General features: G+C 40.9%; 1 protein-coding gene across 13 annotated transcripts in view; it reads left to right on the plus strand.

The window, feature by feature from the left end:
- The window catches only part of RBFOX2 (RNA binding fox-1 homolog 2), a 431,053-nt gene that overhangs the window by 300,219 nt on the left and 118,144 nt on the right, over positions 1-12,690 (plus strand). For 7 of the 13 annotated variants that reach the window (XM_073644115.1, XM_073644117.1, XM_073644109.1 and 4 more), the window contains one exon: positions 11,220-11,262. The exons of 2 other annotated variants lie outside the window; for them this stretch is intronic. In XM_073644115.1, the coding sequence (XP_073500216.1) occupies positions 11,220-11,262 (43 nt within the window). Of the gene's footprint in view, positions 1-10,195; positions 10,236-11,219; positions 11,263-12,690 lie in introns of all 13 variants that reach the window. 4 more of the 13 variants (XM_073644116.1, XM_073644110.1, XM_073644118.1 and 1 more) reach the window with 1 other exon arrangement.

A 12,690-nucleotide genomic window follows, 5' to 3' on the forward strand; every position in this document is an offset into this window, starting at 1 on the left:
ATAGAGGGTGATGAGTGAAGCCTAGTGATTCTGAAAGGAAAAAGAGAAAAGGATTAATGGGGGGACATTAACAAGGCACAAACCGATATATATAGCACAAAATTAATATAATAGATAATAACTTATGTATGATCTTCATAGATAATCCAACACATCATGGGGAGGTTCCGATAGCTCAAAGAAAACTCGCTACGTCATAGTCCCTGTTAAGGCCTTTTGGTTCCAGTGTCTGTAGAGTGAAAATCCAGAAGCCTTCATGTTTTTTGAGCATCTTGATTCTATCTTACCATTTCTGAATGGATCAATATGTTCCAAAACCTGGAACCTTAGTTGCACCAGACTGTGGCCATTTTGTGGAAATGGAAGGGAAGCGGAAGCTGTATCTTGTTGCATCTAATATTTGACTTGTGTTGCCAGATTCTGTCTCTCTTTTTAGTTGTGATGTTTCCCCCACATATGCAAGTCCACACGGGCATTTGATGACATAGATGACGTATGAGGACTTGCAGGTAAAGAAGCCTTTTATTGGAATACCCTGGCCTGTTTAGGGGTGAAATACAAGATGGCCTTCCTGTATGTCGTTACACTGCAGGCAGTTGAGACAGGGAAAAGTGCCCCGTTTCTGCGTTTGTAGAAAGGTTTGTCTAGGGATAACCGATTTGGAGCTAATGTCTGCCCTCACTAATCCTTGAGATTGGGGGTACGTTGGAAGCAGGGGAGGAAAGGTTTCTGAAATTCACTGATGTGGGGGAACTTTGTTAACTTTATTTGTCACAACTGCATATTTAATTTTATTTTTATCTATATACTTATGACACTGTTTGCTTTTTTGTACACTTAGTTCTGATGAAGGTCGTAAACGTTCAACGCTATACTGAATGCAATAAAAGCAACCATAATTTCTCATCTGAGTTCCAAGTCTTTCAATTTGCTAATCCTGATTATATTTTAGTAAAAAATACTATAGTATAAGCTGATTACTACATTATATTTTTACTGGCCCTAATCTAACCCCATCAACTATCTAAATTATTATTCGATTCTTTTTGATTTATTTGCCACTTGGGGAAAAAAAACGACAACCGGATGCTGATCAGTGACGAGTGTCATTAATCAGCGCTCAACGGCTGCAGGACTCGCGCACGGATGTGGTGTAAAGGGGGGATAAGAAAATAGACTGGAAAAAAAGTCCTGGCCTTAATCTAGCACACACGCTGATCAGTTGTGTGTCACTGATGAGCGGCTATAGGACACACACACTGAGGTGGTGCAAATGGGGGAAAGAAAAATGGACAGTGAAAAAAAAAAAGTCCTGGAAAAAAGCAATCAGGGGTGCCAATGAGTGATGTGAGTCATCAAGTTCTGATCAGTGCTCAGCAGCAAAAGGGGGGTGGGGAAGGGGGTTAGGGAGAGGGGGAGAATTAGAAAAAAAGCAGGGGACAGGAACAGTTCAGGAATGATGGTCTTCTAACAGCAGCACAACAAGTAATGGCACAGGCTTCAAAAAGTCTGTGGCAACACAAGGCCCAGCAAATCCGCTCTACAATGTCTCCAAGCTAGAATGAGTGGTCAGAGTTTATACTGTGTCTTTGCGTCCATTCGCGCCAATCAGTGCTGGGGCTGGTGACACCGCCGTTGCTAAACTCCAGTTTATGATCAGTGCTGTTAAAGCACCAATCATAGCTGGACTTCAGTATTTCAGGCAATTAAATTTGCTAAAACACTGAAATCGCTGTGACTGGCTGTTCGGAATTGAGAAAAAACCTACAAAGGAAAAGGTCTACCAAGCAAAACTTGAAATAAAAGTAATTCTTTATTAGCAAAATGCCCAATAAAACATAAAAGGTTAAAAAATGCCAAAGGTTTACAGACAAGGAATGAAGAGAACGCTGGGCAGCAGTGTGTCCGGGATGCCATACTGGTAATCTAAGCCGTCGCAGACTGCTCTGAAGATTACTGCTGCTGGATCACATTATTCATACAAAAATTCTTGGTAAATAAGTTTTCAATCTGCAGCCTTGAGCAGATGATAGAAAGATGGAAGTTCAGCATACAGCATTCGATTATGTCATGAGTGGGATACATAAACCGTAAACACTAAAGAGTGCCAGGGTGATCTCTAGGACACACTCCAAGAAGGAGCCTAATCAGATATGTTATAAACAAATGGTTTTAGAGAGTTCATGGTTGGTTGCACATCTAAATCTCCTCTTTGCATATGGTGCTGCGCTTTGTGGTCCGGCTAACAGAAACTTTTCTAATATTTACTATTTGCATGACTATTGGTTCAGTTTATGGTTGGTGGTCTTAAAATGTTTTCTCTATATTTAACCACTATATGCTTGTGCTTGTCAGATCTCATATCCATATGCGAAGACATAAGTTCAAATCCTTCCTTTATCCCCCGTTAAAAATAAAGATCTAAAAAAAATACATATGTGGTATCATGTGCTCAGAAAAGTCCTATCTATCAAAATATAGAAATAATTAACCCGATCGGTAAACATGGTAAATAGACACAAATTCAAGACCGCCAAAATTACTGCTTGTTTTATTGGTTGCTGCAATTGCGCAAAATATGTTGTAACAAACTATCAAAATGTCATCTATCCCAAAGTGGCATAAATATAAACGTGGTCTCGCCTTGTAAAAAATAAGCCATCGCACAGTTTCATCGCCTGAAAAATGAAAATGTTGTCTCGGAAAATGGTGATTCAACCCAAAATTATTTTTTGCCAACTTCTGACTTTTTTTATTTTTGTATTTTTTTTCTACTAAAATTATAAAACTGGACATGTTTGATATCTCTGTAATCGTACTGATGAGCAAAATCCTATTTTGAGGTCATGTTTACCACAAAATGAACACTTGTAAAAAATCGATTCCCAAAAAAATGTCAGAATTGCATTTTTTTTTGCCACAATTTCTCGAAACTTGGATTTTTTTTCCCCGTTCTCCAGTACACTATGTGGTAAAATTTAATGTTAGTCAGAGTAAAACTCATCCAGCACAAAAGCAGGTCCTCGTAATTCTGAGGACAGAAAAATTAAAAGCGTTATGGCTCTGGTAAGGAGGGGAGAAAACAAAAACTCAAAAACTGACATGCGCCCTGTCATGAAGGGGTTATCACTAAACTACCAAAAACTGTAAGCAGCCCTCTAGGGATAAGAATTCTACACAACAAGTTACTCAGAGGGGTAAGTGGACCCTACTTAAGGGATGCAATAAAACATGACTTTTATTTTTAATTAAAAGGTAGTCTATACTATTTAGAAAATACTAGTGATCCTGTAGTTTTTCAATATTTAACCACATTCTTAGGCCTCTTTCACAAGTCAGTGTGTCCTGTACTTATGGTAACAGTTTCCACACTTACTGGAGAGCCTGACACATGCACACCCATTCAAATCTATGGGTCTGCACACGTGTGTTTCCACGGACCACGTGTCCGTGGGCAAAACACGCTTACATGTCCTTTTTTTACACGCTGCACGGTCTGCAAAATGTCTCACATTGAACACACACAGATGACAGCTGTGTGTCATCAGTGTGACATGTACTGGCACTTGTGAATCAGTGTATAGTTAGCGCTGTTCCCAAGTGCTAGGTGCTCAATGCTGCCTTAATCATTGTCCCTTGCTCGTGGTTTGATCAGCTCGAGCAAGGGACCATGTTGAGAGTAGTAGTCTGCTCCGGCTGTGTCCATGTGTAAAAATAAAATCCTTATACTCGCCTGTCCGGAGATGTGCCCCGCTGTAATCCTCTGACGCCGGGGAGAATGAGCCGCTCCAGCGAGCGGGGGGGGGGGGGGGGGGGGGCTTCTCTGTGCTGAGCTCAGGAGCGGTGTCCTGTCACTCAGTGCGCTCTGCTCAGTGTAGGGCCCCGCTCGCTGGAACAGCTCATTCTCCCCGGCTACTCTGTGTCTGCGATCAGGTGAATTACAATGGGAGACCTCTCCGGACAAGTGAGTTTGTTCAGAGTCACAAATAGCCAATGCAAGTAAATCGATCTCTGAAAAAATTGGACAGCACTCTGTCATCCTTGAGCTTGTCCAATTTTCATGTATTTTTGATAGGAAAAGCATGAACTTCTCATATGCAAAAAAACTGACATACTGACCAACACTGATAAAAATTTAATCCAAAAAAAAAACGAATGAAAATGTCCATTTTTATTTATTTTTTTTATTAGATCAGACAACTAAGAGCCCATTACTAGATGACACCCCCTTTAGAGAAATTAAAAAGCCTGTATTTTCCATGATCCCCTTAAGATATGACCTAACGTAAGGGAGATTGGAGAGGAGAATTAGGCTATGTGCCCACGATGCAGAAATGCTCCTGATTTTTTCCTGAGCGTTTCTGCATCTCCCTGGCAGAAAAAACGCATGCGGATTGTACATGCGGATTGTACATGTGTTTATCCTGCCAGGGACATGCGGAAGTGAAGCGATCTTCACATGCATTTCCGCATGCGGGTTGTCAAGCGCTTTCCAGGCGATTTTAGCATCACTTGGAAAGTGCTTGTCAACTTGGTCACACTATATAAATCCAAGCAGCCGGCATGGATTTAAATAGTGTGACCGAAAGAATGTTAAAAAATATATACTTACCTTCTGATGGCACCCCGGAGTCTTTATTCGATGCGTCCTGGCTTGCCGGCAGCTCGTGGTACACTGAAAGGACCTGCCAACGTCAGCGGTCGCGTGACCCGTCACATGACTAAATGACTTCATGGCTGGTCCTTGAGTCCACCGCGATCTGCCGGCAAGCCAAGACAAAGACACCGGGGGCCATCAGAAGGTAAATATATTTATTTTTTATTTTATTCTTTCTTTTTTACAGGTACTATGGTACCCGGGTCCGGAGGAGAGTCTCCTCTCCTCCAGACCCGGGTACCATCCGCACATTGAAATGCATGTAATCCGCATGTACAGATGCAGTGATGCGGATTCCATGCGTTCCAATGCAAGTCAATGGCGGCGAAAACGCAGCGCTTCTGCAATATAATTGGTAGTGCTGCATTTTTTTCCGCAATGATAATCCGCAGCGGAAATTTCTGCAGCATGTGCACAGCACATGCAGATTATCATAGGGGGACATGGCAGACCTTCTACCAAGCGTTTTTAAGCATTTCTGCAGCGGAATTGCTGCTGCAGAAATGCTTAAAGCGCATCGTGGGCACACAGCCTTAAAAAAACACACAACCCTGGAGTGGAATGGGTTGCATAACTAACTTTTTATTAAATAAGCCTTATTTACTTTAAACTTTTGTACTCAAAGGGATATTCCCATCTTTGTACCTTTTTATTGCCATCTTTGTACTTTTATAAAAGGATATGCCATAAATGTGTAGTAGAGAAGGGATCCACATCTCTCAATCTGGACTATATTGGGCGCTGCTTTTAGTGGAGATGTGGTCATACAAATGAAATTATCCACCTATCCACTCACAATGACATATGTCAGTGGTGCATTTTCAAGGTAGAGTTCCCACTGGTGAGATCCACATGTACTATACATTTATGGCATATCCTTAAGGGGGAGGGGAAGCTTGCATTTTAAAGTCTAATATATGCAAGACTCTGACAGATTAATTACAGGGGTTCCGGTCCAAATCAATAAGTCTGCATTCACTCTGTGTGACAGCAGACTTCTGATTTCCCCCATCACACGCACTGTGCGCTGCGAGGATTCGCCAGTTTCAGAGCCAGGACTGGAGGGCATGTATGCGTTATAAATACTCTCGGCCAGCACTCGACTAGTGGGCGCGTCTTCTCGCCATACACTTGTATTGAGCAAGGCTGCGGCTGTCCGATGGACGTGGTTGACTCCAAATGTATGGAACGAGGTCGCAACCACTAGTTGGGCTCTGGCCAAGAGTATATAGAACACATACAAGTGCTTCTCACTAAATTAGAATATAATTTTTCAGTCCTTCAATACAAAAAGTGAAACTCGTATATTATATAGAGTCCTTACAAACAGTGATCTATTTCAAGTGTTTATTTCTGTTAATGTTGATGATTATGGCTTACAGCCAATGAAAACACAAAAGTCACTATCTTAGTAAATTAGAATACTTTATAACAGCTTGTAAAATGTTTTTAAAATCCAAAATGTTGGCCTACTGAAATGTACAGTGCATTGTGAAAGTATTTGGCCCCCTTGAACTTTTCTGCCTTTTGCCACATTTCTGGTTTCAAACAAAGATATAAAATTCTAATTTTTTTGAGAAGAATCAACAAGTGGGACACAATCGTGAAGTGGAACGAAATTTATTGGATATTTTAAATTTTTTTATTTATTTTTTTTTTAGAAAAATAAAAACTGAAAAGTGGGGCGTGCAATATTATTCGGCCCCTTTACTTTCTGTGCAGTAAACTCACTCCAGAAGTTCAGTGGGTATCTCTGAATGATCCAATGTTGTCCTAAATGACTGGTAATAATAACTAGAATCCACCTGTGTGTAATCAAGTCTCTGTATAAATGCACCTGTTCTGTGATAGTCTCAGGGTTCTGTTTCAAGTGCAGAGAGCATCATGAAGACCAAGGAACACACCAGGCAGGTCCGAGATACTGTTGTGGCGAAGTATAAAGCCGGATTTGGATACAAAAAGATTTCCCAAGTTTTAAACGTCTCAAGAAGCACTGTGCAAGAGATCATATTGAAATGGAAGGAGTATCAGACCACTGCAAATCTACCAAGACCCGGCCTTCCCTCTGGATGAACTGTAGAGATCTACATCTGAGGTGGGAGAGTCTGTCCATAGGACAACAATCAGTCGTACACTGCACAAATCTGGCCTTTATGGAAGAGTGGCAAGAAGAAAGCCATTTCTCAAAGATATCCATTAAAAGTCTTGTTTGAAGTTTGCCACAAGCCACCTGGGAGACGCACCAAACGTGGAATAAGGTGCTCTTGTCAGATGAAACCAAAATCGAACTTTTTGGCCACAATACGAAACGATATGTTTGGCGTAAAAGCAACACGGCTCATCACCCTCAAAACACCATCCCCACTGTCAACCATGGTGGTGTCAGCATCATGGTTTGGGCCTGCTTTTCTTCAGCAGAGACAGGGAAGATGGTTAAAATTGATGGGAAGATGGACGGAGCCAAATACAAGACCATTCTGGAAGAAAACCTCTTGGAGTCTGCAAAAGACCTGAGACTGGGATTGAGATTTATCTTCCAACAAGACAATGATCCCAAACATAAAGCAAAATCTACAATGGAATGGTTCAAAAATAAACGTATCCAGGTGTTAGAATGGCCAAGTCAAAGTCCAGACCTGAATCCAATCAAGAATCTGTGGAAAGAGCTGAAAACTGCTGTTCACAAACGCTCTCCATCCAACCTCAATGAGCCTGAGCTGTTTTGCAAGGAAGAATGGGCAAGAATTTCAGCCTCTCGATGTGCAAAACTGATAGACATACCCCAAGTGACTTTCAGCTGTAATTGCAGCAGAAGGTGGCGCTACAAAGTATTAACTCAAGGGGGCCGAATAATATTGCACGCCGCACTTTTCGTTTTATTTTTTTTTAAAAAAGTTTAAAATATCCAATAAATTTTGTTCCACTTCACGATTGCGTCCCACTTGTTGATTCTTCCCCCAAAAATTTAGAATTTTATATCTGTTTGAAGCCAGAAATGTGGCAAAAGGTAGAAAAGTTCAAAGGGGCCAAATACTTTCACAATGCACTGTATGTTCAGTAAATGCACTCAATACTTGGTAGGGGCTCGTTTTGCATCAATTACTGCATCAATGCGACGTGGCATGGAGGTGATTAGCCTGTGGCACTGCTGAGGTGTTATAGAAGCTCAGGTTGCTTTGATAGCAGCCTTCTGCTCGGCTGCATTGTTGGGTCTGGTGTGTCTCCTCTTCCTCTTGACAGTACCCCATAGATTCTCTGTGGGGTTATGGTCAGACGAGTTTGCTGGCCAATCAAGCACAGTGATGATGATGTTGTTTTTAAACCAGGTATTGGTACTTTTGGCAGTGTGGACAGGTGCCAAGTCCTGCTGGAGAATGAAATTTCCATCTCCAAAAAGCTTGTCGGCAGAGGGAAGCATGAAGTGCTCTAAAATTTCCTGGTAGACGGCTGCACTGACTTTGGTCTTGATAAAACACAGTGGACCTACACCTTAAGATGACATGGCTCCCCAAACCATCACTGATTGTGGAAACTTCACACTAGACCTCAAACCGCTTGGATTGTGGCCTCTCCACTCTTCCTCCAGACTCTGGGACCTTGATTTCCAAATGAAATGGAAAATTTACTTTCATCCGAAAACAACACCCGGAACCACTGAGCAACAGTCCAGGTCTTTTTCTCCTTGGCCCAGGTAAGACACTTTTGGAGCTGTCTATTGTTCATAAGTGGCTTGACACAAGGAATGCAACACTTGTAGCCCATGTCCTGGATACGTGTGTGGGTGTGTGGAGACGGCACTTGAAGCAATGACTCCAGCAACAGTTCATTACTTGTGAATCTCCCTCCAAATTTTTGAATGGCTTTTCTTAACAATCCTTTCAAGGCTGCGGTCATCCCGGTTGCTTGTGCACCTTTTTCTACCACACTTATTCCTTCCACTCAACTTTCCATTAATATGCTTGGGTACAGCACTCTGTGAACAGCCAGCTTTTTTAGCAATGACCTTTTGTGGCTTACCCTCCTTATGGAGTGTGTCAATGACTGCCTTTTGGCCATCTGTCAAGTCAGCAGTCTTCCCCATGATTGTGGAGCATACTGAAACAGACTAAGGGACCTTTTTAAATGCCTAGAATAATTAACCAAAAACACCTGCAAAGGCTTCCTAATTTACTGAGATGACTTTTGTGTTCTCATTGGCTGTAAGCCATAATCATCAATATTAACAGAAATAAAGACTTGAAATAGATCACTCTGTTTGTGATGACTCTATATAATATCAGTTTCACTTTTTGGATTGAAGAACTGAAATAAACTTTTTGATACTCTAATTTAGTGAGAAGCACTTGTACATACCCTCCGGTCCTGGCTCAGAAACCGGCGAATCCTCGCAGCTCACATTGCATGTTCTGGGGGGGGGGGGGATTCATAGGCCTACAGTTACAGATTGATCCCAGACTTATCTATTTTGACCAGACAACCCCTTTAAGTAGCAATCATTGCAGAACAGGAGTTTGTCACACACGCTGCACCGATCTGCATCTTGCCTTTGCTTCATCAGGAGTATACCGTAATTTAATCTTCGAGTCAACCAAAGTTGCCTACAAGACCCTTTTTCAGCGGATGCTCAAAGCCTTAAACTGTACTTAAATGGACACAATGGAGTCTGTAAATTGCAGAAGCCTGTGGACCCTTCACTTTATGAACACTTCACTTCGTAGCAGTTTTAATGATGTTCTCCAAATGCATGTCGTATGTGTATAGAAATGGACTTTTTAGGTTATTGGACCAGAGTTTGGGTTCAGATTTTCACACTTGGGCTATGTTCAGATGTTGCGTTTTATGCTGCTTTTGTTTATGTGGATTGTGTAATTTGTCTACACTGCATGTTTAATGAAGTCAGTTTTATTCACCTAAAATGTAGCAATAATGCTCAAAGAATTAACATGATGCAAATTTTGAAAACGCTGCAGTTTTCCAATCTAATCAAGAAAAAACTGTGCAGGAGATTCCTGAAAACTAAGCTGTTGCTGGTACTGTAAAAAGCCGCTTTTAATTAGCGCAAAAAAAGCTGCAAAACGCAATATGTGAACATAGTCTTAACATGTAACAAATGTTCTTGAATTGTACTTGGTGTATTTTTTTTTAGACCAACTTCACACAATAATAGGCTAAAAGATTTACTATTAGAAATGGTTTGGTTAAGACACAATCTGTTGTACATATAAGGTGTGTGAATAACTATTTTGGCTGTGAAAATGTGTAAAATTATGCAAAAAGGTAAATTTTTATCAATCTATTCTAAATTAAACTTTGTGCAGAAAATAAGCTCTAATGACGTACAGTTCACATCAGAGATGCTGTTGATTACGATCAAGATGGGGATGGGAAGGGTTATTCATACATCTTTTGCCTGCTTATGATTTATATGGCATGTTGCATGCAGCTGCTGTTAATAACCGGAATGTGTTTTGTTTTTTGTTTTTGTTTTTTTTCCTTATCATTTTTGTCCCACCCCCCTTTCGTGGTGTGATTCTATAGTGTGCTATATCAGGATGGATTTTATGGCACTGAATTATATGTAAGTATGCAACGAAGAACTTTAAAAATACTAGATATATATTTTTTAAAAACCCTGAGATATATTGAGATAGATAAATTATTCCAACCTGCTTCCCACTTCCCTTTTCCTCTGTGCCCATGCAAGCCAGCCTTAATTCCCATCCATATTACATATTTTTTTGACATTTTTTTTATTTTCCATTATTGTGCCTTTTAAACCTTTTTTAGTGTAGTTTCTCATTTATTCATGGTGTTTTTCCCTTTGTTGTAACATCAGTGGAGTGTTGTCTGGGAATGCAGGCATGCTGTTCTTAAACACTGCTCTGGCCGTTGGAATGGTAGACTTTTTAAACAAATACAAAGTTTGTTGTTGTGGTGGCAATGAGTACATTTTAGTTTTGTTTTGCGGGTTTTAATACTGCATGCAATGGTGTTGGTCACCTCCCCGCTACCTTCAGGCTCCAACATAACAAGGCTACAAAGTGATGGTTTCCTGATTAATCATACTGGGTCACTTCAGAAATGTAGTTTAGGACTGGAATTGTAAGGCAAAAAAAGTGTAGATTTTAATAAATTATTAAAATAAAAAAAATTCCTTATTCCTACAAGTGTAATTTTTCTTTCCTGTGCATTCATACACTTTATATTACCCTTGCTTTTGTGTGCCAAGTCCCTCCTTTCATACTCTGGGCTTCTCTCCTCCATGTTTGCCTCCATTCCTAGCCTTCCCAAATTCTCTGCTTTTAGATTTGTCTTCTTGGCAGGTGGAGCGCTCTAACATTTTTACAGTCAATCTTAAGATGCTTTTATTTACGATCTAGTATATGCTACAGGCTGGCTTGCTCCTTCCAAACCTCTGGGAGTATGTGGGCTATTGAGTGAATGGGAAGAAGGCATTGTTTTAATCTTCAGTTTGATCAATTTCTTTCCACAGGTGTTTCTTTTATCACATATTTTGGATCATTTGTTTCAGGGTTTCAATATTGTTTTTGTTCTGTTATAGACTAGTCTTACAGGAACCAATCTTAAACCCTAAACTACCTCAGGTAGGCGCCCTCCCACATGGCCTCTCTCCCCCTTTTTGCCAACCAATCAGAGTGCAGATTGCTGTGAGTCAAGATTTAAATTACTAACCCATAATTAATGCCTTGTTGGAGAAGGGAACAGAGCCTTTGAAATAATAAGCAGAAAAAAAAGGTACGCTTAGACTCATTTGTTAAAGAAATTAACATGCTATGAATTTGAAGCAGGCTTTTAGAACCATGAAAAATGTATTAGTCAGTCCTGGTTCAAAATATAATGTATAGCTGACATAATGCATGTCTGTCTGTGCAAGCTCACTACAGAGTTGACTGCTAGGTCTGATGTGAGGCCTTGCTTTTGATGCTTAATTATTGCATTGGCTGTTTTGTCAGATGTTTGTCAGCTTTCCCAGATCTTGTGTGGTCTTCAGCTGCATTAGGACAAATGTTGTCTACTACTTAATCATTGATTGCCTATCCTTAGGATAGGTTATCAGTGTCTGATTGGTCGGGGTCTTAAACTCTGCTTCCCTGCCGGTCACCTGTTTTCTATGTCTGCGTCCGCCGTCCGGAACTACTTGATTGCGGAGCTGCTCAGCCTTCTGATAGTGGCCGCGTCAGGGTACTTGCTACACATCCGCCTCCTACTCAAATCACTAGGAGGCCACTAACTGAAGATTGAGTAGCTTCACAATCGAGCAGTTCCAGCCGACGGCCACCAAGAACAGTTGATCTGCGGGTGGGCTGGGTGTTGGACCCCAACCGATCAGACATTGATGACCTATCCTAGGGATAGGTAATCAATGATAAAGTAGTGTACAACCTCTTTAAATACATGCCTTGGTCTCCCCTGCCATTGTGATTATTTTGAAGTATGTAAATAATTAACATGCAGTGCAGTTTGCATTTCTTTTTATATATCTACTTTTAGTGTTTTTTTCTATCCACTGTTTAATGCTATATTTATGTGCAACTCCTGAGATCTAACAAAACTATTTTAATCTCACTGGGAGCGGCCATGCAGATCTGCTCGACTTGTGACTAGGACCAGTAATATTATTGCTGGTCTTATGCCTCCCATAGCATTCCCTCTGCTTAAAAATACTGTTTAAAATCACCCTCTATCTGAAAGGGAGCGTGTCATCAGATTAATGCTGAATGAACCAGTGAGCAGCCTGAATTGGAGACTGCGTCAAATATGCCTGGTTGAAATGGCACAGCCAGTCTGATTCATGAATCTGATGACCGGTTTCCTTTAACCCTCAAGTCCAAGTAGTATAAATGTAGTTAAAAGCACCACTCCTGCATGGAGTGGTATCACTAATCTAAGTTCCCTGCCCCTAGTATTATGCTCGCCAGCTGTCGTCTTCATCTGTCATCGGTGCCGCTCCGATCAGTGTTCTGCAGGTTGACCTTCCAGATCTCTCCTGTGTTTTAAGCCTAAGTGAATGA

The sequence above is a fragment of the Phyllobates terribilis genome, unplaced genomic scaffold, assembly GCF_046119375.1.
Source record: "Phyllobates terribilis strain yellow unplaced genomic scaffold, ASM4611937v1 Scaffold_8__6_contigs__length_399053987, whole genome shotgun sequence".
Taxonomy (NCBI): domain Eukaryota; kingdom Metazoa; phylum Chordata; class Amphibia; order Anura; family Dendrobatidae; genus Phyllobates; species Phyllobates terribilis.